Source organism: Melanerpes formicivorus, unplaced genomic scaffold (assembly GCF_026170545.1).
Source record: "Melanerpes formicivorus ecotype bairdi unplaced genomic scaffold, bMelFor1.0.p_v2 SCAF_160, whole genome shotgun sequence".
Classification (NCBI taxonomy): Eukaryota; Metazoa; Chordata; class Aves; order Piciformes; family Picidae; genus Melanerpes; species Melanerpes formicivorus.
In genome coordinates, this window is record NW_027142512.1 from 313668 (window position 1) to 338590 (window position 24923).

The 24923-nt window shown below is 52.2% G+C and overlaps 3 protein-coding genes across 3 annotated transcripts in view; 1 reads left to right on the forward strand and 2 right to left on the reverse strand.

The window, feature by feature from the left end:
• Window positions 1–24923, reverse strand: part of LOC137457128 (zinc finger protein 850-like) — a 386697-nt gene that overhangs the window by 196781 nt on the left and 164993 nt on the right. Inside the window, 1 exon segment of the mRNA XM_068168928.1 lies at window positions 24053–24684. Within this exon segment, the coding sequence (XP_068025029.1) occupies window positions 24053–24684 (632 nt within the window).
• Window positions 331–1417, forward strand: LOC137457144 (olfactory receptor 14A16-like). Its single transcript, XM_068168943.1, has one exon. It carries the CDS (start codon window positions 346–348, stop codon window positions 1276–1278), a length of 933 nt encoding a protein of 310 aa, XP_068025044.1. The 5' UTR covers window positions 331–345; the 3' UTR covers window positions 1279–1417.
• On the reverse strand, window positions 10523–11287 carry LOC137457119 (olfactory receptor 14A16-like). Its single transcript, XM_068168918.1, has 2 exons — window positions 11162–11287; window positions 10523–11080 (listed from the first exon to the last, which is right to left on the reverse strand). The coding sequence occupies exons 1-2, from the start codon at window positions 11285–11287 to the stop codon at window positions 10523–10525; spliced, it is 684 nt and encodes a 227-aa protein (XP_068025019.1).

The following is a 24923-nucleotide window of genomic DNA, read 5'->3' on the forward strand; positions in this document are numbered from 1 at the left end:
AAGGCTTCACCCCCAGCCCCTCTGCCTTTCTCTCTTCCCTTCACTGTTTCTGCAGCACTGCAGAGCTGGTCCCTGTTTCTCCACCTCTCCATGGGACTCTCATTCCCTGGGATTGGGCTTTTGGTCACTTTCTGTTCTGGCACCAGAGGAATCTTCATGGCAGTTCTGGGTCTCTGCTGCATTTGAAGATGTGATGAACCATCCCTGGTAGGTAGTGATGGGACTGAGCTGATTCATTCCTCATGCAGCTCAGGAGCAGTGCTTCCAATGAGGCTGAGAGAAGTGTGCCCTAACTTGTCACTGCCTTTCCCTCCTTGCACAGGTCTCCATGGCCAGAGGCAGCAGATGGCCAACAGCAGCTCCATCACTCACTTCCTCCTCCTGCCATTCCCAGGCACAAGGCAGCTGCAGCTCCTGCACTTCTGCCTCTTCCTGGCCATCTACCTGGCTGCCCTGCTGGGCAATGGCCTCATCATCACCACCATAGCCTGGGACCACCACCTCCACACCCCCATGTACTTCTTCCTCCTCAACCTCGCTCTCACTGACCTGTGTGCCATCTCTACCACTGTCCCCAAATCCATGGACAATTCCTTGTGGGACACCAGGGACATCTCCTATGCAGGATGTGCTGCTCAAGTATTTTCCTTTTTCTTTATGACATCAGCAGAAGTTTATCTCCTCACCACCATGTCCTACAATCGCTACATTGCCATCTGCAGACCCCTGCACTATGAGACCCTCCTGGGCAGCAGAGTTTGTGTCCACCTGGCAGCAGCTGCCTGGGGCTGTGGATTTCTCAATGCTCTGCTGCACACAGCCAATACATTTTCCCTGCCCCTCTGCCAGGGCAATGCTGTGGAGCAATTCTTCTGTGAAATTCCCCAGATCCTCAAGCTCTCCTGCTCCACATCCTACCTCAGGGAACTTTGGCTTCTTTTGGTTACTGCCTCTTTTTCAACTGTCTGTTTTGTGTTCATTGTGGTGTCCTATGTGCAGATCTTCAGGGCAGTGCTGAGGATCCCCTCTCAGCAGGGACGCCACAAAGCCTTTGCCACCTGCCTCCCTCACCTGGCTGTGGTCTCCCTGTTTCTCACCACTGGCTTCTTTGCCTACCTGAAGCCTCCCTCTGTCTCTTCCCCATTCCTCGATCTGTTGCTGTCAGTTCTGTACTCAGTGGTGCCTCCAGCAGTGAACCCTCTCATCTACAGCTTGAGGAACCAGGAGCTCAAGGCTGCCCTGAGCAAACTGATCACTGGATGGTTTCAGAAGCAATAAACTCTTCTGCAGAGCAGTTCTGATGTCCCTCAGTGCAGGCCCAGCCCGACTTCTGTAATTATTAGTGGTGGTGTTTTACTCTTTATCAAACATCCATCCCTTTTCTAACACAATCTCTGCTTTACTGACCAAGAGTTTGTGCAGCAGGACCTCTGCTCCTTGTTTGATTTGTTAAAAAAATAAAGAACCTTTCATTAATATTTTGTTTCCTGAGATCCTTCTCCAGGACTTCTCCAGGGCTTTTCAGCCAGGTACTGTGCAGATATGGGAGAGGAAAGAGTCCCAGCACAGCAGCACAGCCAGGGAGCACCAGCACCTGGACTTCCAGGGCTGTTCTCTTTCTACTTCCAGCTTCTCCTGGGTCAGTGCAAGGCCTGAGTGCTGTGGCAGCTGGGTCATTGCTCTGCTGCATGCCAGTCCGGTGACCACAGGCAGAGACAGGCCATGGGAACTACTCTGACTGAGCTTGCCCCCGGGAGCAGTTCCACAAAGACAGATGATCTGCTCAGGGCAGAGTCTGAAGGCTTAGCACAGGGCATGCCCAGGTTTCTCTCAAGAGCAGGTCCAAGGAAGCAAGTGTCCCAGGGATGCAAACAGCAGGGAACAGCTACAGTGTGAGTGTGCAGGGCTGGGACACACAGCAGTGTCCTGACACAGACAGGCCTCCTGCAAGAGGCCTGAAGGAGCAGCAGAGCAGGCTCTGATCTGTGTCTCTGTTCACTGCACATCCTGGGGAAGCTGTCCCAGGGCAATCAACCTGGACTAGCCACTCACCGCCACTGTTTCCAGCACTGGGCTTTCACCACAGATTGGAGAGTTTCTTTGTCCCCCAGTTGGAGGTCACAGTATCATGAGGTCAGCAATGGCTGCTGGCATTGCACAGATGAAATGCAAGCATGGCCATGGTGTGTGGGGTGAGAGGAACCTGAGTGAGCACAAACACCATCAGCTGTTGCTGGGTACAAAGGCAATGGAGGTGTTGAGGAGCCTCCCAGGCTCTGACAGGGGCAGCAGGAGGCCAGGGACACTCTGCCTGCTGCAGTGCAGAGCCTGTGTGAGGGATGGGGAAAGACTCTGTCTGTAAACATCCTGAGGGTTAGAAGCAGTTCATGAGGCCAGCTCAGGTGTGGACACCTGACAGAGCTCTGACATTTCTGTGTGTGACTGCAGCACAAACCTCACTGCCCCAGGGAGATTCCTCTCATGTGTCCTGCACAGGCTCATTGCAAATGTTGCTGTCTGCTCACATCACCCTTCCTGGGCTGTGCCCTGAAATGTGCATAGAGCCCTGAGAGAGGTTCTTGTTCCTTGGGAAAGGCATCTTCAGGAAGACCAAGAAGGAGGCTGGGGCAAACTCCAGGCTGGTCACCCTCAGAACAGTCATGGTGCTGGGTCAAAAGTGATAGGTCAGACATTCCTGCAGCCATCTGCAGGCCCTTGCAGGTCAAGAGAGAGATCATCAAACCTGTCTGGGGATGTTTTATGTTGGGACCTTAGCCAGGCCTTTTCCATGGTCTCCCATGATCTCTGTAAAGCCAGACTGGGGACAGCAAATCTGAGGGAATGGATGAGGTGTTGGGTGGGAAGGTGAATGGTGGATCCAGCCCAAAAGTCACCAGGGCAGAGTCCTCCTGGCAGCCACTTCTCAGTGGCATCCCTCAGGGCAAGCCCTTCAGCCAGCACTGTGCAATCTCATCATCAGCTCCCTGCACCTTCTGACCCAGGGCCTCTGCAGCTCCTTTGGGGATGAGGCCAAACTGGGCACAGGGCTTGAGGGACCTCCTCTGCTTAACCGTGCCCTGAGCAGGGTCACTGGACAAGATGATGTGCAGGGACCTCTTCCACAGATCATCAGGACAGAGCCAGCAGCAACTCTGAGGAAGGTTTTGCCACTCATACCCTTGGTAAGAAATCTGCCAGATGGAATTGATGAAACTTTGATCTGCTCAGGCTCTGGCCACAAAGAGAGTGATGGTTGGGCGAGTGATCATGTGGTCAGTTGTGTCTCAGGAGCTCATCATTCAGGAGGAAGCCAATGAGTGTGAAGGAGCTGTGAGGTCACTTCTGCCTGGGGAGGGAATTGGCCAACAGCAGGAACACAGCTGGAAAGGGACTGTGAGGTTTTTTCTGTCTGTGAGGAAGAGGTTATTAATTTATTAATATGAATTATATAGATATTGATTTTATTCATTATTAAAATTGTTAATAACCAATGTATCACTATTTTATATCATATTCTAGTGCATGATTGTGAAATACATCCCATAAGTGGTTTAGTATTTATAATTTGGACTCAATCAGGATATTTACAGAGTTAATTTCTATTACTATAACACAGGCTGCAATCCCACGACTTGTCCACCAGATGACAACTCGACAGGACTCTGGCAACTGCTAAGTATATGCAGCCATATTACACTGTGTATCAGAGGACTGGACTACAAAGATTATCCTGCTAGACTCGGGTGCTTTGAACTGGTAGTGAGTACAAAGCAGGTGGAAGGTACTCTGTGTCCTTTGTAGCAAGGTTCGGTTGTGGCAGACTGCTGACTCCTGGCTGGTCCAGCCAGTGACAGTGGGTGGCAACCTTCTCCCTTCCATGGCAGCAGAGAGGGAATGGACCTTAGGCTAACTGTTAAGCAGTTTCCCTTAGCAGGACTCGGGCAGCTCCCTCTGGATGTCAGGGAGCAGTACTGCAGGGTCAACCCGGCAGGGGTCAGCCCTCACAGAATTGGCCTGCATGGCAGGGCAGGGCCACATTTCCCAGTAGGCAGGCTTGGAGGTTTCCAATCTGGCGCGATGGCAGGTGGGGCTGGACCCAGCAGGGGTCAGCCTGGTGGCAAGGGGCTTCAGGGCTGGCATGGATGGCCCTGGGGAAGAGGCACAGGTGCATGAAGCATCAGCTTCCCCTTTGCTTGGCTTGAAGGAGCAGCAGGACCCTTATCGGAGCAGTCCTGGCTTTGGGGCACAGGGCACGAATGGTGCTCTGGATTCCCCTGGGGTTCACAGGGCATGGAGTGGTAGAAGTAGCGACTCCTATCCTGTGATGGCAGGGTTACACAGTCATGAGGCTGACACTGCTCCTGCTCTCTGAGCTGACACACACAGGGTTGTGCCTCTTGTCAGTCTGCTGCTTCAGGCTGAGGCAGACGTTTGCACTGCTGGACTCGGCTAAGTCCCTTCCCTGGCAGCTGGGCAGATCTTACCCTCGGGGGTCCAGTCCTCTTGAAGGCACAGCAGGCTCTTCCAACTGGTGAGACTGACAATGCAATGCAGTAGTTTCTCAGGCTCAGTGAAAGTCCCTCCTCAGGAGATACTCTCAGGGCTGAGGCTCAACAGGGCTGCCCAGCTGCTGGCTTCTCCTTGTTGTGCCGAGGCCACTAGTTTGCTTGCATATAGGAAAGAGAAGACTTAATAGCAATGAGCTCAATGGCAGAGGCTATGGCATGAGCTTTGTCCTCTTGAGCAAGGAGAGAGAACACAGTGAAAGAGGGCAACGTATTTACAAGCTGGGGTAATACTGATAGGTTTCTGGAGGCTGGATGTGGCCAATGGGCACTCTCGTAAACATCCGGCTGCAGCCTATGGGAGGCGTGAAGCTGGAATTATGCCATGCTTGGCATCATCACCAGCATCCCATGCCATGGGTGTGTCAGGGGTCTGTGCCACCTTGGACTCTGTTCCCCTCATGAAATGAGGGGGAACTTGTCCACGTGCTGGGACAGGTTTCAATATCTGGGCATAATGCTGGGCATAATGTGCCTTCACCACATAAAGGTATGGAGTGAGGGGGGGACTATCCTGGTTTCAGCCTTGATGGAGTTAATTTTCTTCACAGCATCTCCTCTGGTGCTGTGCTTTTGATTTGTTACAGAGGCAGTGCTGAGAGCAGACTCTGTCCTCACTGCACGGATCAGCTGGGGAGACACCAGTGGCAACTCTGTGTACCATGTACACCACTTGCCCATTCCTCTCTTCCTCCTCCTTGCAGTAAGGACACTCACCATGGCCCAAGCACAAGCTCCTGGAGACCAGCTGCTGCTGAGATCTGCTGGAAGTGCTGAAACACCACAGAACAAGGCAGGCTAAGCTCTCTCTTGTTTTCCATGGAAATGAAAGGACAGCAAACCTGCCTGGGGCTGGGACAGCTCTCCTCAGGTGGCTCAACTGCAGTCCATGGCAGAAGAGCAAATGCAGACTGGATGCAGGGAGTCAATGGATCTACTCACCAGGACCCAAATGAAATGAGAATCTTCTACACCCATTCCACCAACCCAGAGCACAAAGATTGTAACACAACAGCCCAACCAAATTCAGGTTCTTGGTGTAACTTCCCCATGACCAAACCCATAAATAGGTTTTGCATTTGGGATTCCATGGACAGTCCTAAAAACAATCCCCATGCACCCCACAGGACACTGTGCACAGACACCATGTACATATATCCTGATATAGGCTGGGCAGGGACTGGCTTGAGAGCAGCCATGAAGAAAAGGCCTTGGGGGAGCTGGTGGATGAGAAGCTCAACAGGAGCCAGCAGTGAGCACTTGCAGCCCAGAGAGACAACCAGAGCCTGGGCTGCAGCCTGTAGATCCATGTTGATCAATGACTTAGTTTGCCATACAATCAATCAATGTGAACCCAAAAAGGGAGTGATAATGAAACGCTGAGATGGCCTTCAGGTCTGTGTGAGGCCCTGGAGGGGATGAGATGTGCAACCAAACCATGTGAGAAAGGATGGGAGTGAAAAAGAACCAAGTGCTGCATCACTGAAGCAGATGGGAAAGGCAAGTGGGGAGAAGAGCCCCTGTTCAAATCAAGATGCAACAGGGAGCTGAGTGGGCATAGGGGAGCTGTAACATTCACCTATGCCTGAAGAAAGAGCCACAGGCTCCGCAGGTCTGGTCCCCCCGGCTCTCCTTGCAGCCCTGGTCCTGCTCTCAACTGCTCTGTTAGTTTGTATCTCAGCTCATGGTGCTGGAACCAGCTGGGCCTGCACCACAATATTTATCACAGTTCTGGAACACCACCACAGCAATCAGTTCAGTTTCTATCTGTGTGATGTCTCTGTAATCATTGGCTGTGATTGGAAATTCTCTGTGCCAATAACTCCTCACCAGGATGTGTCTTTGCTCACATGTTGTATGGTTAGCTACAACCTACACCCATTGGAAAGAATTTCACTGCAACCCAACAACTCCTCCAGCACCCTGATTTCATCAGCCTGCTACAACCACCAGGAGAAGCAGGACAAAAGACTCTGCCCAGAGTCCACCATGACACTGAAGAAATCCATTGAGTGCTAAAAGTAACCAAGAGGAGTGGAGAGCACTGGTGGTGGGAAGTGCTGTTTGGATGGTGTCCAGCAGCAGCTGGGACACTGCCCCTGGTGTCACAGCCACTGTGATTTTCCTGCCTGCTCTGCTCTCTGCTTGCTGTTCCACATTGGTTTGTAGTTAGAGTTAGGAGGATGGCCAAGCAAGTCGCACTGCTGCAGACATTTCCCATCATCAGTGTTTCCTGTGTGCTTTGTGTCACTGAATGACATTGCAGAAGACTTTGGAGGCTAAGGAACCACCAAATTTCCTTCCCATTTTGATTGGATGATGAAATCCTCTGTTGAGAGGCAGAGACAAGAGGCAACCACACAGCCACTCTCTGGCTGAGAGAAATGCACTCAAGCCACAGAGTAGATTGTGGGGGCACAGTGCCCCTGTCACTGGGAACCTCCTCAAGACCTGATGTGATTCCCCCTCCCCCCTTTCCTAGGCCATGAGCTAGCCCAGAGTAAGCCAGGTATGGATCAGGACAGAGAGAAGTAGAGCCCTGAGAGGTGTCCTTGGTGTGCTGCACCCTCCTGCAAGTGCAGATGTCCTGGTGAGACAGCCTGGGTCAGTGTCACTTGGTGAATTATCATCTCTGCTTGAAACTGAAAGCTAACAGAATATTCTACCTTTGATATGAAATAAGTAATAAAGGAGCTTTGTGAGCTGCAGTTTGAAACCTTGAAGAAGACTACAAAGTCACAAATAGCTCTTAGGGCACTTGGGGATCATTGCCTGAGCCTCACATACTGAGAGGAGACTGAAGGAATCTGCTCAAGAATTAGAAGCATAACAAAAATTCCTTCAAGTATTAATTGGCCTCACTGAGGGCCATTAGCAACAAAGCCTCCCAGGGGTGGTTACAGAAGCTCAATGGAGGCCATGATTGAAGGCAGAGAAACGCAAAGTGTAGCTGAACAAACCCTGGCTTTGGTTTATGAAACAGGGAGGCCAAGCTCTGACCCTCAGGCCTTGGAAAGGCAGATCCTGAGAGCCTCCAACTAAAACTTCCTCTCAGCAGCCATGGTGGCAGAAGCTGCTGCCAGAAGGAGCAGGATCAATACCTTGTTCCTGTTGAGCCTTTCAGCCACACCAGAGCCCTTGACCATCCCTCCTGCAGGATATGCTACACTGTCCCATGTCTGCAGCTCTTTCCCTTCAGGCTGTTGACATCCATCTGGCTTCCCAGCCAGCTTTCACCCTGACATTTCCACACCTTCACTCAGGCCTCTCCACTCTTTCTGCCTGTTCCTTGACACAGAACAGCAGACATCGGCTGTCCAGACTCCTTCTGGGTCACCTCTTGCACAACAGCTCTGCCCTCAGTGACATTTTTTTGTCCTGGCCTTCAGTCTGAACCTTTAAGTTGCACTTTCTGAAGGCTTCCTTCTGTGTCCACAAGCCAGAAAAGCTCCATCATCTGACACCCCCCTTCAAGCAGGGGCACATCACTCCTGAGCCTTCACTTCACCAGGCTAAAGAAGCTCAGCAGCTTCAGGTTCTAGATAGAGACTCCAAACTCCATCCAGGCAGATCTCCTACAGAGCTTCTCCATTACCTCTCCATTCCTCCAGACTAAGGAACTCCCCAGCCAGACACCAATATTGCAGATGTGGTCACAGCAGTGCTGAATGCAGGGGAGGACAACCTCTGTGTCTGGGTGGCCACACTCGTGCTACCACAGCCCAGCTGCACTTGGCCTTCTACACTCTGCTCAGGCTCTGCTTCACCCCAGGCCATTGGCAATGGTCTCTGCCAGAGGGCTTTCTGCCTGGGCACAGAGCAGAACCTCCAGCTCTAAACCAGCACTCAAGGCACCTCCCTGATGCTGTCTCTCAGTTTGGCATGCACAAGGGATGGCACAGTCCCCAGCCCAGCCCTGGGCCTGCTGCTGGCCAATGATACAAAGGGATTGGTGTTTGCGGTGACCTCACACTCACCTCCTGACCATGTGCCTCCTCCTGCCCTAGGAGCTTCTCAGCCATCCCTGATGTCCCAATGCTGGCCCAAGGCCTCAGCCTGCTTGTGGCCTGGCAGCTCACAGGCACAAGAAACCTTTCCCTGGCCTTCCAAGGCAGGTCCTTGCTGCTGCCTCTCAGCTTCTCCAGCAGCCATAACCAATCCCTGTCCCTGTTGCTGTCCCCTCAGGCCCTCAGGTGGCGGGGATGTGACAAGCCAGCTCCAAGGTTCTTCCTGCAAGGGCCACCAGGTGCTTAGGGACAGGGAGTCACACAAGTCCCTTGCCCTACACATGCCTTCTCTTGCCTGCTGGGGCCTCTGGCAGCTGGGAGGCCAAAAGCACAGAGGCCAGGCAGGAGTCAGGGGCTGGCCTCTCAGTTGCTGCAGCAAGAAGTGACCTCCCAGTCCCTTCCCAGCCTTGTGCCTGCTGCTGTGCAGGAGATCCTGAGGCACAGCTGAGCTTCCCACAGTATTGCCACCCATCTGCTCCTGGTGTTTGTGAGCTGCTCAGCCACAGACCACCTCCTGCTCATGAGGCTGCTCTGAGAGCTCCCGGCCCCTGCCCTGTGCCAGGGGCCAAGCAGAATCCCTCAAGAGTGGGAGGGGATGCAGGTGAGGAGTCAGAGCAGAGGAGGGAGGACTGGGGCTGAGGTGTCAATATTGGGGCTGAGGGCTCAGATCTGTCCTTCAAGTCTGTGGCTCAGGCCAAGGCTGAGGGGAGGCTTTGGTGTCCTGCTGAGGGTGCTACATAGGGCTGAGGGGAGAACCAGCTCTGAGTTGCACAGCTTGGGCTGGGGATCTGTTGAGGGTTGGGGTAAAGGGCAAGGCCTCAATGCCAAGGGTCATGGCCTGGACCAGGGTGAACAATGATTACAAAGTCAGGGACAGGGGTAGGTGTGGGAGAGCTGAGGTGGGAGGGGTGAGTTGAGGGATGAGTTCACTGCCTGTGGGTTAGAGCACAGGACTGGTTTCAGGGGAGGAGCAGGGTTGGTGGGCACTGATTAGAGTGTGAGGGGTCCAAGCTGTACTGGGAGGCAATCAGAAGATGGAGTATTTATTGGGACAAGGCCTAATGTGTATTTGGAGGGATGAAAGGGATCCTGTTTGGACTGAGAAAGGACCCAGACTGTGATGGGAGGGCATGAGGGTGTGCAGTTTGTACTGGAATGGATGCATTCAGTACTGGGAAGGAAGCCAAGGGATACATTCTGTGCTGGGATGGGACAAGACTATAGAGGAAGAAGACAATATGAGGTAGCTTTTACAGGGATGAGACCACATCTGTACTGGGAGGGGTTAAAGGACTAATATTTGGGCTGAGTCTATACTGGAAGGGGCACAGGGTATCCAGTTTGGAGTAGGTGCAGTCTGTAATGGGAGGGGGTTGTGGTATGAAGGCATGAGGAGACCTCCTGTTCTGATGGCAGTGTTGCTCTGGAGCCCAGCTCTGTCCCACAAGCAGCCCTGGCCTCTCCCTGCCTACAGTCCCAGCACTGCCACACAGAAGCAAAATGCTCAAGCTGCCAGAGCACTCAGGCCTTGCCCCAGCACAGAGGCTCAGCAGGAGAGGGTGGAAGGGAAGAAAGAGCAGCTGAGGATAGCCCAAGCTCTGGGGCTCCCTGGCATTGCTGCTGTGCTGGGACTCTGCCCCTCCACCTCTGCACACAGGGACTGCCCTGCAGCTCCACAGAAACCTTGGAGGAAGGAACTCAGAGAAACAACTCCTTGCAGGGTCCTTTATTATGTTCAGCACACACAGGGAACACAGCTCCTCATGTCTGCAGCCTCTGGGTCACACCAGACAGGACAACACTGAACCAGGAATGGTCTGAAGAAAGACATTTGTGTGGGAACAATATTCTCACAAGGGGAACAGCCCCAGCAGCAGCCAGAACTCAAGCAGCCAGGCTGGGCCTGCACTGAGTGACAGCAGAACTGCTCTGCAGGAGAAGACAAAGAGTTTATTGCTTCTGAAAGTATCCAGTGATCAGTTGGCTCAGGGCAGCCTTGAGCTCCTGGTTCCTCAGGCTGTAGATGAGAGGGTTCACTGCTGGAGGCACCACTGAGTACAAAACTGACACCACCAGATCCAGGGATGGGGAGGAGATGGAGGATGGCTTCAGGTAGGCAAAGGAGCCAGTGCTTGTAACCAGGGAGACGACAGCCAGGTGAGGGAGGCAGGTGGCAAAGGCTTTGTGGCGTCCCTGCTGAGAGGGGATCCTCAGCACTGCCCTGAAGATCTGCACATAGGACACCACAATCAACACAAAACAAACAAAGAATAAACAGACACTGGCCACAAGAAGCCAAAGTTCCCTGAGGTAGGATGTGGAGCAGGAGAGCTTGAGGATCTGGGGGATTTCACAGAAGAACTGCTCCAGAGCATTGCCCTGGCAGAGGGGCAGGGAAAATGTATTGGCTGTGTGCAGGAGAGCGTAGAGAAAGCCACAGGCCCAGGCAGCTGCTGCCAGGTGGACACAGACTCTGCTGCCCAGGAGGGTCTCATAGTGCAGGGGTCTGCAGATGGCAACGTAGCGATCATAGGACATGGTGGTGAGGAGAAAATACTCTGCACCAAGCAAGAAAAATACAAAAAAGACCTGAGCAGCACATCCTGCATAGGAGATGTCCCTGATGTCCCTCAGGGAATTAGCCATGGATTTTGGTACAGTGGTGGTGATGGCACCCAGGTCAGTGAGGGCGAGGTTGAGGAGGAAGAAGTACATGGGGGTGTGGAGGTGGTGGTCCCAGGCTATGGTGGTGATGATGAGGCCATTGCCCAGCAGGGCAGCCAGGTAGATGGCCAGGAAGAGGCAGAAGTGCAGGAGCTGCAGCTGCCTTGTGCCTGGGAATGGCAGGAGGAGGAAGTGGGTGATGGAGCTGCTGTTGGACATCTGCTGCCTCTGGCCATGAGGCACTGTCAGAAGAGAAGGAGACAGTGACAAGTCAGAAGAGAATTCTCTCAGCACAGCCAAAACCACTCCCCACAGACCCTCCCCTGTCACACAGACTCCTGCTGCTTCTTCTCAGGGACTGGAGGCTGGAGCACTGCTTGGTCCTGGTTTAGGGTAAAAGGCAAGAGTGGGAGAGCTCCCCATGGACTCTAAGTCACCCTGCTCTGCACCTCAGCTGGAGGGTGACCATGCTCCCATGTCACCCTGAGAAGCCACCAGACATTGCTGAGAGCAGAGGGATCCACCACACAGCACTCAGTGTCTCAGGGTCTCAGCATCCCACTTCTAGTCCCGGAGACACTTGGCTCAGTGTCCCCTGGAAGGCAGCACAGCCTGGATGGACACCTCAAGGACACAGCCAAGGCATGACCATGGCAGCTCCTGAAGTCAGCTCATTGCCAGCCTCACAGCCTGCACTGCGCAGAGCTTCCCAGGTTGGAGGACAGCTGGGACACCTCATTGCTGTGGCTCCACCTGCACAGAAGATCTCACAGTGTCTGTACCTGACTCTGCAGCTGAGGCTTCCATGCCCAGAGAGCCATCAGCAACACAAAGAGCATCTGAGGCAAGGAGAGGGACGGACAGACACTCAGGAAAGCCCTCAGTTGAGGAGTGTAGGCACTTGGTGAGGTTCCCAGTAAAGCTCTGTGTGATGGTTCAAGAGTCTCAGTCCCTGCTCTAAAGGCACAGCTGAGTTTTCCTCCTCACCAGCCAGGCCAGAGACAGTGGAAGCAAAAATTCAGGAGAGCAGAGACTGGATCAGGAACCCCTGGCCTGAACATAGTCATGAAAAGTCCCACTGAAAATGTTCTGGAAGTGAGCTGGAGCTGAGAGCAGCCCTGACTCACAGCAGCCTCTCCACAGCAGGACTCTGTACTGCCCTGCCCTGCCCTGCCTTGCCCTGCCAAGGGTGGCTCCTTCCAACCACAGTTTCTCACCAAAGCTGCATGAAGAGCTCCTGGGCTGCTTGAGAGCTGAGCCTGGCAGGCAGCAGAATCCCTGCCCCAGCACACAGCCCCAGCTTTAGGAGATGCCTCCAGGAACTGCAGCTGCACTGCCCTGCAACCACAGACTCACCCTGTCAGCAACTGCAGTGACTTCTCCTCCAGTGAGCTCTCAGTCAGCCTCCCAGTCCTGGCTGCCTTGAAGCTCTCTCTGCCTTCCTCATCTCACTGAGATGCCCTGAGATGCCCTCAGACCTGCTGTGTGGTGCAGAGGAGCTGCTCCTGGCCACAGCTCCATGCAGCCCAGAAGCCAGGCCCAGCTCTATGGTCAGCCCAGGGCATTTAAAGGAGCCCTCTGGTGGCTTTGGTGCCATGTAAACCTCAGGGACTGAGAGGAGGCTGATGAAACCTCTCCAGAAGTCAGTTAGAAGTTTCTTGTAGTGTTAATAGGTTCCACTGGGGGACACTACAAGGAAAGTGTCTTCACAGTCTGGTGAGAGCAGAGAACTGAGGCAGTGCTGACAGGTCAGGACAAGCAGCTCAAGGTGGCTCTGCTGCTGAGGAAACCTGGAGGGGTCTCATTGATCCAAAGGGCCAAGCCCTGAACCCCAGCCCCTGGCAAGGTAGATCCTGTCCCTCACCTGTGGTTCTGGGCTCTGCTGGGGACAGTGGGAAGTGAGGATGAGCAGTGACCAGGGTAGGACCTTGTCAGGTTTTACTGTGGTTTGATTGCAAAGAGACAACTCCTGCTGAAAAGGAATGAATTGTATCTTTAAAAATAATTTTTATCAGATGCTTTGTGTAATAAAAACCTCTCCAATTAGCTGCAGAAACCTTGGCAATAATTAGAGGTTCAACAGTATTTAATGAGCCCCATGGAGTATTTGGGGCTGATTACATCATCCTTAGCTACTGCCAGGAGACTCTGCCAAGCTACTGCCAAGAAGCCTCTCAAGAAGTCCAAGTCAGAAGCAAACTCCAAAGTACCTTGAAGCACTGATTGGCCTCACTGAGGCTTGTTACTGACAAAGGCTCCCCAGGGACTCGTTAGAGCAGCTTGTTAGAGGCCAGGATTGCAGAGAGACAAAGGCAAAGTACAGGGCAGAAAAACTTGCCTTTGTTCTAGGAAGCAGAAAGGCCAAGCCCTGACCACTGCCCTTGGAATAGAAGAACCTCAAAGCCTCAAAGCCAAGTTTCTCCTCACAGGCCTTGGTGGCAGAGGCAACTGCTGGAGCCAAGGGGACAAAGGTCTTGGTCCTGTTGAGCCTCTGAGCCTTGCCAGAGCCCTTGGCCATCCCTACTGCAGCCTCTCCTGCATTGTCGCATGCCTGCAGCTCTTTCCCTTCAGGCTGCTGACACCAATCTTGCTTTCCCACCCAGCTCTCCCCCTGCCATTTCCATCCCTTCCCTGAGCTGTCTGTGCTCTCCCTGCCATTTCCTGACACCTCTGGATGGCCTCATGCACAGCAGCTCTGCACTTTCAGGGACATTTATTTGGCCTCATCTCCACTCTGAACTTTCTGAGCTGCACTTTGTGAAGGTTTTGGACAAGTCTGAACACAGCTGGTGACCAAACCAATGTCTTGTGACAAAACCAAGAGATTCCAAAACAGGCAGTGAAAGGTGAGGAGAACTTCTCCTGGCTAGCTGATGGAAGGAAAAGCTCAAGCTTTGCCAAAGGAGCAACAGGAAAAAGTGATTCAGAGAACTGGGAAAACTCTGTGCAGTGTTGGCAGCTGAGAAAAATGATGACACCAAGATGTGCTCAAGCACCAGCCCTCAGCAGAGGCCACTTGATTCATAAACATCATGGCTTATATCTTTTTCTTTCTGTGTCCATGTGCCCTTTGTCCTTAAGTGGTTGGTTTAGGCTTGGTGTCCAGGCACCTCTCTCCCCCTTTTGGTAGCTTGGGGAGTTCTCTCTGTTTCTTCCTTTGTTGTTCACAGATCTTCTTTCCTGGAGTTGTTTCCATTCGTGATTCAAGGGCAGAGCTCTGCTTAGTTCAAGGTTAAAGCTGCCCATGGCCACCTGCTTTATCTACAATTCCTCCTGTTTGCCCAGGGCTCATTCTCTTCTGCAGGGCCCTTTGCAGACATGAGAATGAACAGGGCACTGCCAACACCAGGATTAATCCAATCAGCAATATTCACAACCCAGTTTGTAATACTCTTATGTCTATGTTTAGAATGATCACTTCAGTGTGTACAACACAGACCATCACATTCTGCCCAGCCCTGACCGTGAGCTGATAACAAAGAACCAACAGCAGCTCGATTTTGCAGCCTGGCATGGCTGGCACTGTCCTCATCAGTGGCTCATTCAAGCAACACTTTTGATGTTTCCTTGTCTTGTTTTGCAACCCAAGATGCCAGTTCCCTTAGCTGAGCTGGTGCTTTGCTGTAGCAATTTGAAGCAAGATTATCCTGGCTGCTATGTCTTCAGCTTGATTCTACAAACTTCCATGATCATCTCATTCAGCTGTTAGGCTAAGCCTGCATGGCTTTAAGGCAAAGGGAGTGTGATTAAAGATCATAGTACTAGATCAGCTCCAGATCTATGCTGCAGGCACACACAGCTTTCTGCTTGTAAGGTCCATGGAATATCTAATTCTTGAGGCTCTAATGGGGCAAAGAGCAAATTATCATCCCACATGTCCTGATGCTCAAAACACCTTACTGCTGTGTTACAATTGAATTTTGACAGGCATTTAAACTCCAGGTTTGATTTAATGCATGCAGCAGTGCTGCCCAAATGTTTTGCTATCCCATGGAGTTAGTGGATGTGGGCTGAGGGCATTGTTTCCATTGATCATGCTCTGGAGTAGGCCAAACACAGCAAGCAGAGATCCGCTGGACCCTGGCACCTGTGGAAACACAAGCCTAGCCATGGCCCCAGGTCACGAGATCCCAGGGGCCTTCCCAGTCAAGGGTCTGTAAATTGCAGACCTACACTGGGACCTTACATTGCCAAAGGATTGCTCACAGACTGCAATGACAAGAAATGAGTTACTATGGCAGGGTTCATACCACTCAGAGAGATGGTTAAATAATTCAGGGTGTAGACAGCTTTCCATAGCCTGCTGTGTGGTGTCTCCCCCAGCATTCCCTGTGGTGGTGAGAGAAAGTTCAGTTCTCCCCCCCACAAAGAAACCACGGCTAACTCAGTTGGAGAAGCAAAAATGAATATAAGCTGTATTTACAACCAGGATGAGATGCAGTGAATCTATATGCAATATACAGGATATACAATATATACAGAAATATACAGCAAAGAACATAGCAGAGAAAACCTTTCCCTCCTCCAACAAGGAGGGTCTCCCCAACTATCCCCCCTTCTACCCATTCCTCCCTTTTGTCCCAGAAAGGGTTAGAGAGAGAAAAGGTAATTATTAAGGAGGAAATTCTGTTAGCTCAAAGTGTATGCAACAATTAGTTTCTTATCTGGTTAGTTGAAGGTCAGCACCTGCCAGCACAGACAGAGCACAGCTGTGCAGAGTGTTATAGATGACTCTAGGTAAAAGTTTTTGGTAATAGTTTTATTGGCACTAAAAGATCATAAAAAGGTAATAAAAGGCAATAAAAGGCAAGCAAAGCAGCGTGCTGGGCTGGAGAGGGGACAAAACTCCACCTCCACAGCAGCCTTACAATAGCTTTCTTCATCTTACATAGTTACATCATCTACATAAACAAACTTATGCTAAATGGAAGGCAGGCATATGATAATGAGTCTTAGAATAGGTGGTCAAATCCCTTCAAGGGTCAAAGCATCCACTTTCACCCATGCTCAGCTGTGCAGGCTTCTTATCTGAAGAAAACAAATTCCTAGTTCTGAATGTTTATCTTTAAGACAGCTCCTTCTCAGCTGTGATGTCTCCAATTAACCAGACAGTATCCTTGCAAGTCTGCAAGATAGATTTCTTTCCCTTTACTCTCAAAACAGCCCTCCCAAGATCCTGACCCTTAATCCCAGTGCACTCTAAGTCTTATCATTTTAACATAAATCACCAGTATATTCATCACACACTTCATGCAGAATCAGCTTGGTTCCCATAGCTCACTGATCATAGAAGCCCACGGCAGGAATCCACAACCATAGCCAGGCCCAGAGCTCTGAGAAGCCCCAGGTGGTGTCTTCCTTTTGCACTTCATGCAGAATCTGATTGCTTCCCATGTCTCACTGATCATGGAATAGGCTGGGCTGGAAGGGACCTCCAAAGGTTATCTTTGCCAACCTTCCCAGGGACAGCTTCAACTAGATCAGGTTACCCAGAGCCCTGTCAAGCCTCACCTTGAAGGTCTCCCTCCCTTCCCCTCCCTGGGCAACCTGTTCCAGTGTTCCATTACCCTCATGGTGCAGAACTTGTGCTGGCTCCTCCTTCCTGCACAATCCTGCTTTGTTCCCATCTCTCACCCATGTCTATGGATGTCCTTCCTCTCTGATCCATGGAAACACAACAACTTGTGTTCAGTCCTGTGCCCATTCCTCCTTCTGAGGCAAAGACCATGCCTGGAGCCACTCCCTCCTGAGCAGCTGTTTCTGCAACCTGTTTCACTCCTCCCTGGGAAGCTGATCCTGCACCTGCAGTCCTATTGCAGAGGACTGGGAGAGCAGAGATCTTCACCATGGCCTTTTCTGCTTCACTTTCTCCTGAGCAAGGCAGAAAGCATCAGGCAAAGCTGTGCCAAGCAGAGGCCCTTTCCTTTGCAGCATTGTTTCATTTGTGCCATTTCACATCTCCTTGGACCCAACTTGGAGTCTCTCACTGATCAGCCACAGTTGTATTTGGGAGCACTGCCCCAGGGGCACAGATTCCTGACCAGCTGAGGGGTAATCTTTTCCTGCCTTTCCTGCCACATCTCCAATACTTTCCCTTTCCTCCTGGTGCTGCCCACCCTGTGTGTTTGTTCCTCATTATGGGATGGTGACAGCCTGGATGGATGCACACCCTGAGTGTTTTTCCCACAGCGGTGCCTTGACTTCAGGCAGTCAATGTTTGCTAATCAGTTAGGTTGCATCTCTGGACACATTTGGAATCTCTCTTCTTTGGATCAGGAGCCTCTTCCATCCCCATCCTGTGCTTCTAATTCTGGATTATCCACAGGGGAAGTGTTCATCCACAAGCTGAACAGGAGCCACCAGTGTGCACTTGCAGCCCAGAGAGCAAATTGTATCCTGGGCTGCATCAAGAGAAATGTGGCCAGCAGGGCCAGGGAGGTGATTCTCCCACTGTGCTCCACCCTGGTGAGACCACACCTGGAGCTCTGTGTCCAGTTCTGGAGCATCTGTTACAAGAAGGATCTGGAGGTGCTGGAAGGTGTCCAGAGAAGGGCCATGAGGATGAGCAGAGGGCTGGAGCTGCTCTGCTCTGAGGACAGAATGAGGGAATTGGAGCTGTTCAGTCTGGAGAAGAGAAGGCTCCAAGGAGTCCTTCTTGTGGCCTTCCAGTATCTGAAGGAGGCTACAAGAAAGCTGGGGAGGGAATTTTTAAGGTGTTGGGTAGGGATAGGACTGGGGGGAAATGGAGCAAAACTAGAAGTAGGAAGGTTCAGATTGGATGTTAGGAAGAAGTTCTTCCCCATGAGGGTGGAGAGACACTGGCACAGGTTGCCCAGGGAGGTGGTAGAAGTCTCATCCCTGGAGGGTTTTAAGGCCAGGCTGGATGTTACTCTGAGCAACCTGCTCTGGTGTGAGGTGTCCCTGGACATGGCAGGGGGCTTGGAGCTGGATGATCCTTGAGGTCCCTTCCAACCCTGACAATTCTGTGATTCTCAGTATGCCCAAGAGGTATTATCAGGTATTGGAATTCCAGCGAATGCTCTCCCCCCTCCAGCCCTTCCTTAGGGTTCTCAGGGCAGTTGGTGCACCCCCAGCAGTTGCTCTCATCAGCTCTCTGTGTTGTGTTCTGTGTCCATCCAGAATGGACATTTGCTACCAAGGGCTTTCTTTCTAGATTCAGGTGATGAGATTTTCAGTTCCCTTTCTCCTTCTCTTCAGCCTGCTGTTCCTTCTCCTGCACTAGTGCCTGCTGGGACAGGATCCCTGTGATTAAGAGGAACCCACTGGCAATTTCTGGGGAGCCTTAGATTCACTGGAGGTGATCTGCCCCATGCAATGTCCAGAGCAATGTGAACCCTACAGCACTCAAGGGAACAAATAGTTAGAGAGCAGCCCCATGGAGGACCTGGGAGTTCTGGTGGACAGCAAGTTCTGCATGGGACAGCAATGTGCCCTGGTGGCCAAGAAGGCCAATGGGATGCTGGGGTGCATTTGGAAGAGTGTGGCCAGCAGATCCAGGGAGGTTCTCCTCCCCCTCTACACTGCCCTGGTGAGGCCCCACCTGGGATATTGCATCCAGTTCTAGGCTCCCCAGTTCAAGAGGGACAGGGATCTGCTGCAGAGGCTGTGAGGATGCTGAAGGGACTGCAGCACTGCCTGATGAGGAGAGGCTGAGAAGCCTGGGGCTGTTTAATCTGGAAAGGAGAAGACTGAGTGGGCATAGGATCAATGTCTATCAATATCTGAGGGCTGGGGGTCAGAAAGGAAGGGACAGGGAGAGCCTCTGCTCACTTGTGCCCTGGGATAGGACAAATGCAATGGATGGGAACTGCAGCACAGGAAGTTCCACTTCAACAGCAGGAAGAACTTCTTTACTGTAAGGGTGACAGAGCCCTGGAACAGGCTGCCCAGAGAGGTTGTGGAGTCTCCTTCTCTGGAGACTTGCCAGCCCTGTCTGGATGTGTTCCTGTGAGACCTGCACTGGATTCTATGGTCCTGTTCTGCAGGGGGACTCAGAGATCTCCAGAGGTCCCTCCCAAACCCTAACCTTGTGAATTGTCACAGGGCTCTGAATCCAAAGGAGATCCCAGCAGGAAATACCAAGGTTCCAGCTACAAATCATGAAGTCTGTTTGAGCTTCATCTTCAAGGATGCTTCTGAAGTCACCTTCCACTGCCCCCTTTGGGCTCTTCTGGGCTCTCAGCTAATGCATCCATGTGGCAAGTCCAGCTGCCTTCAAAGCAGTGTAAGTTGTTCACAGAAGCTGAGAGGCTCCTTTCCATTTGGCTTCGAGGGGCTCCTGATTGTCATGGGTTGAGTTGACTCTGCTGCTGTTATCCAGACCATGCTGCAGTCATGCCAGGCTCAGAAATGAAAGTGCTGGCTGGAGCAAAGGATGATGGGGCTTGAAGTTCAGATTGCAGCATGGGAGGCTCCCTGTTCCAGTTGCTGCTTCTGGGTTCTGGGATTTTTTGGGTGTTGGCTGCTCTGCTAGGATGGCAGTGGGACAGGGAGGGATAGGGGAGCAGCTCCCTGCTTTGGGCTTTTGCCTTGCTTGCTGCTGCTTGCTGCTGCTTTCCACTGTGCCTTTTCTGCACACAGGCTGAGGTCACTGTACTTTTGCATTCTGGTGATCTGATTTGCTCAGGAAACTCTTCTCTCATTTGTTTCTGTATCAACACAAAGAGGTTTTGTGTGGTGTGCTTTCCCCTCAGTTCTGTGTTGGGGGAGGCAGTGAGCTTAAGCTGCTGGTTCAGCTGAACCCAGTACATTCCTATTCTGGAGTGCAGCGTGGGGCAGGAAAGCAGCTGCCTTAATGAGGACAGATTTTGGCAGGATTCTGGTAACAAAAAGAGATAAGAAGAGGATTCAATTAAGGCTTGAGGCTTGTCAACAGAGTTTGACAGAAGTTTTCTTTCCTGTGGTGTGTTCACTATGTTAATGGATTGGCTTTTGGAGGCCTGATGAGCTGCAGCCCTATTTGTGCGGTTGATGGTGCTGAGTGTTAGCTTAGGGCAATGGCTCAGAGCTGTGCTGTTCACTGCTGGGCAGCTTGCTCTGGTTTCATCCAGAACAATACCGGACACTCCCAAGGAAACCACTGTGAGATCTGCCCAGATGCTGGATACTGAGGAGTGGCAGGGGGTAGGGGAGGGAAGGGGCAAATTCTTAGGCTGGTGGTCACCTCTGGTGCTTTGGAATTTCAGCCCTGAGCAAGTGCAAAATCCTCCCCAGATGGGGAAAGGTTTGGGAAAAGTCTGTTGTCAGCCTGGGAGCTCCTGAGAGACAGAAATCACTGCAATGTGCTTGGGCCTGGCCCATGCCTCTCAAGCCCTTCTCATCTCTGTGCAGAGGGCTCAGGGGCAAGAGAAGGTCTCTGGACCTACAGACAGTGCCACAGGCATGGCAGCTGTGTCAGAGAAGCAGCCTGTGCCAGGATCAGCTGCCCCTCGTAGTGAATGGTGCTTATGACCAGGATTGTGCCCCAAATATTACCAGAACATGCTTCTGTGTGTGTGACTCAAACCCCCTTTGTCCCCCCTCCCTTCTGGAGTGGGGGAGGGCCACACCTTGGCACCACTGAGTCCAGGTCAACAATCTGTCTGGGCATGTTTCCACCCCTGTGGTAAACAAGACCCAGGCTACATGTTTGTTTGCCCTGTTTACAGCGTGTGCTTATGCTCATTTGGCAAAGTATCAGCTGATTGGTTAATTATTGTGTTAGCAGTGGGTGCTGACTGGAGCAGTATTCTTTGGGGCAAATGGTAAATAGGAGTTGTTTGGTAAACAAGTGCCCCCCACGCTGGTGTCCGTGCCTATGCCTGCGTGCGTCTCTGTGCCGCTACGGTCCGCCTCGCCCGGGACTTGAAGCAGCTCCAGAAGGCCTCGCTGCACATTGCCACTGTTGCCCGGCTGGGGGCAGTGCCGTGGAGCGTGGGGTCAACTGCCGCATGAGCCATCGCCACGGGAGGAAACCATGGCAGCCCCTGTGCACCACCGGTCCTGAAGCGCTACAGCCCCCAGAGCGGGGAACCTTTGCCAGGTGCTGCGCTTCGTGGAGCCAGCGGCAAAAGCCTCTGAAGCTTCCCCTGGGAGGCTCCAGGACCTTTGTGCACTGGGAGAAGCAGCAACCCCGCGGCACAGCCACGCGGTCGGCGCCGTTCTCTAGTTCCTCATGAGGGCACAGCCGTGCCGCGCTGTCAGGACTCTAAACACATCACCAAGGAAAGATTTCATGAGGTTCTCAGCTCGTGAGGAAGCCAAACCTTTGCTTTATAGAATTTGGGTTCAGGTAGTGCTGAAACTGTCCTGGGTTGAGGGTTTGCCGGTCACCGACCAACCCCTCCCCCACTGCTTTTCCAATCAGTTTCAACTCTAAATTCTAGAACTCATTTGGTTCCTCTGAAGTGCCCAGGCACAAACGTTCTGCAGAGGTGGTTCCACCAACCCAATACTGCTGCCTGTGAATAGAAACTAAATCCCCTGCTGCATAGTTTGTATATCAATAGACTACCAATATATCTATTCATTGATATCCTTGCTGCTCATTCCCCAGGGCACATCTACAACACTCCTGTAGGGAAAAAGAAGCCTGCAAGGAAATCAGCTGATCCTGCAAAGGACCAGGAAGGATCAGGGTTCCCATGGGAGCAAGAGAAAGAGCCTGGGCTGCTGGCTTGGTTCTTATCTCTGGCTTTGGAAGAAGGCCAAGGACAAACAGTGGATGAAACAAGCAGCAGGCCCCAGCAAGGCAAAGGAAATCTCTCCTCCTCTGTCCAGGCCTGTGTTTCAGCTGTGAAGGAAATGTCCCAGGAGTTCCATCAGCTCCAGAAGAAGATTTTATTCCACACCTGTATAGTCCTGTGTTTCAGCCATGAGGAGCAGCTGCTCCCCTGTCCAAGGGAGAGAATCTGGGAGGCACACACCACAGCACACCCTCTACTTTACTTGTGTGACCATGGGGAGGAAGTGGAAGGGAAAACCCAATCCAGTCCTGGCTGCAGGAGTCTGTGACTTACAGGGGAATTGTCCTCCCAGAGCTGCTGCCTCAGTTTCCAGTGGGAAATGGCCTAAGAAGAGCAGAGAAGCTGAAACTGCTTCTGGTCCTCCTGAAGGGACTCCTAAAGCATCCTCACAAGATGCAAGAGTACCCAGGCAGAAGTAGAAGGGTTCTGCCTCCAACCAGATGGAAGGGAGAGACAAATTGGTTTGTTGGACCACACAGAACCAATGGTCTGGCAAGTTGAAGCCATGAGAGGATAAAGCTTTAGTAGATACAGGTGCCCAGAGTGCTCTGACACCATCAAACCACAAGGGGTGGAACCCATCTGTGTTTCTGGTGTGAACAGAAGGATCCCCACACCTGGATGTGTTGGAAGATGAGTACTGGGATGCAAGCCACAATTTCCTTTCACTTGGAGGCATGGAAGGAGTCACTGGTCTCAGACTGCCCCAGAGCTAGAAACACAGCCCCAGCATTTACAGCATTTGGACTGGGCATGGACTGACCCAGACTGTGCTGGAACAGAATGGAGCTGCAGAGCACCTGCAGTGAGCAGTCCTCTGTGTACTGCAAAGCAACCTCCTGTGGAGTGAGAATGGACAGTGCCTGAGGTGTGCTGCTGATTGTTGCTGGGCATGGTGCAGATGGCACAGAATGAAGGCTTGGGAATACCAAAGGCTAATTTACTTCCATTACTCCACACCATCCTACCTCATGCCACCTTCACAGGGACAGTGCTGGCTGGAGCAAAGTACTACAGGGCTTGAAGTTCAGATTACAACATTAGACACTACCTGTTCTGGTTGCTGCTGTTGGGTTCTGGCTCTCAGGTGCTGGCTCTTTGCTGAGGGGGAGTGCTGTAGGGGTTGAACTCCTGGCTGTTGCTGCTCACTGCTGTGCTTCTTTCTGCAAGCAGCCTCAGGTCAGTGTGCATTATGGGTTCTCATTTGGATTCAACCCTTTTGATCTTATCTCAAGTCCTTATCTCAACCCAGAGGGTTTTTTGATTCATGTGTGTGTTATTTTTCCTGCACTTCTGTTTTGGGGGGAACAGGCAGCTTAACCTCTTCTCAGCCCTTCAACCTGTTCCAGCCCCAGAGTGGAAAGCCAACAGAAGCTTTCTGAGTTCTTCCAAAGATCTCCATGAGCTTCCCCCTACACCCCCCAAAGATCCCAAAAGTCAGTCCCAGGACCATCCAAATCCCAAACACCTAAGATCACCTGAAAGCCCCTGAAGAATGCCTCTGAGATGCTCCTCAAGACTCCTCTGAGAACCTCATTTTGCCTTCCCTCGACGGGGAACACAGCTCCACCCCATCCCTTAGGAGCAAATGCCCCCAAAATTCAGGCATTGAGGCAGAGATAACTGAAATAAAAGCAAACAGACAGGATTTGGGTAACTTTTGGGTTTTATTGAGACAATTGGTCAATGGACAGAGGATTTCTTACCCCAGGGAGACACAAAGCATTGGGGAAGAACCAGACAGACCCTGGCAAAGCCCTGCCCATCTCCACTGGGAGCTCCAGCTGTGTCAACTCAGCACTGTAATTGTTCTCATCAGCAATAATTGGTGTTCAGAAGAGCAGGAGGTGTTTGTTGCTGCTGGTGTCCCCAGTCCCTGTGAACTGCAAAAGAAAAAGGGATGATTTTGGTGCTGGAAAGGCCCTCTCAGAAGGGTCATGATTACCCCACATATTCTAGGTGGATTTATGCCTCCCCTCTAGTGCAGGCTGCTCTCTGGTGTGGATGTAGCGGTGCTTCTTGAAGCGCCCCATCCGGGTGAAGCTCTTACCGCAATCAGCACGTGACAGCCTTCTCACCAGTGTGGGTGCGGCGGTGGCGACTGAGATGTTGTCTCTGTCTGAAGCTCTTGCCACAGTCATCACAGGTGTAAGGCTTCTCACCGGTGTGAGTGCGGTGGTGCGCAAAGAGAGTGCGCTTATGTCTGAAGGCCTGGCCACACTGAGCACAGCTGAAAGACTTCTCGCCAGTGTGCACACCACGGTGCTCTGTGAGGTCTCCCTTCTTACTGAAGCTCTTGCCGCAGTCGGCACAGCTGTAAGACTTCTCACCACTGTGGATGAGTTGGTGCTGGATGAATGAAGCGCTCGTGGTGAAGCTCTTGCCGCACTCAGCACAGGGGAACAGATGCTCTCCAGTGTGGATGCGGCGATGGATGGTGAGACTGGATCTGCTTTTGAAGCTCTTGCCGCAGTCCCTGCAGCTGAAGGCCTTCTCACTGGTGTGGGTGAGGTGGTGTCGCCTAAGAGTAGAGGTGTCCCTGAACTGCTTGCCACAGCTGCCACAAGAGAAGGGCTTCTCTCCAGTGTGGGTGAGGCAGTGCTGGGTGAGATGGCCGCGCCGGGTGAACCTCTGGCCGCAGTCAGCACAGGTGAAAGGTTTCTCTCCGGTGTGGGTGCGGCGGTGCTGGGTGAGCTCAGAGTTGCAGCGGAACCTCTTGCCACAGTCACCACAAACTAAGGGCCGGGAGCCAGGCTGTGGGCAGTGGTGCTTCACTAGCTCTGAGCCAACTGGGACGCTCTGCCCACACTCATTCAGCTCTTTGGGTGACACTGAAGGACCTGCTCTGGCTTCATCCTCCTCCATACATTCCTCCCCCTCATCCTGGTCACCTTCATCATCATCATCATTATCTTCCTCTTCATAGTTGTCATTCTCAGCAT

Coding starts and splice junctions, on each gene's coding strand:
- LOC137457144 (XM_068168943.1), top strand. CDS start 346: ATGGCCAACAGCAGCTCCATCACTCACTTCCTCCTCCTGCCATTCCCA.
- LOC137457119 (XM_068168918.1), bottom strand. CDS start 11,287: ATGTACTTCTTCCTCCTCAACCTCGCCCTCACTGACCTGGGTGCCATC. Junction 11,081..11,161: donor ATGCAGGATGTGCTGCTCAG/GTCTTTTTTGTA, acceptor GTTGCCATCTGC/AGACCCCTGCACTATGAGAC.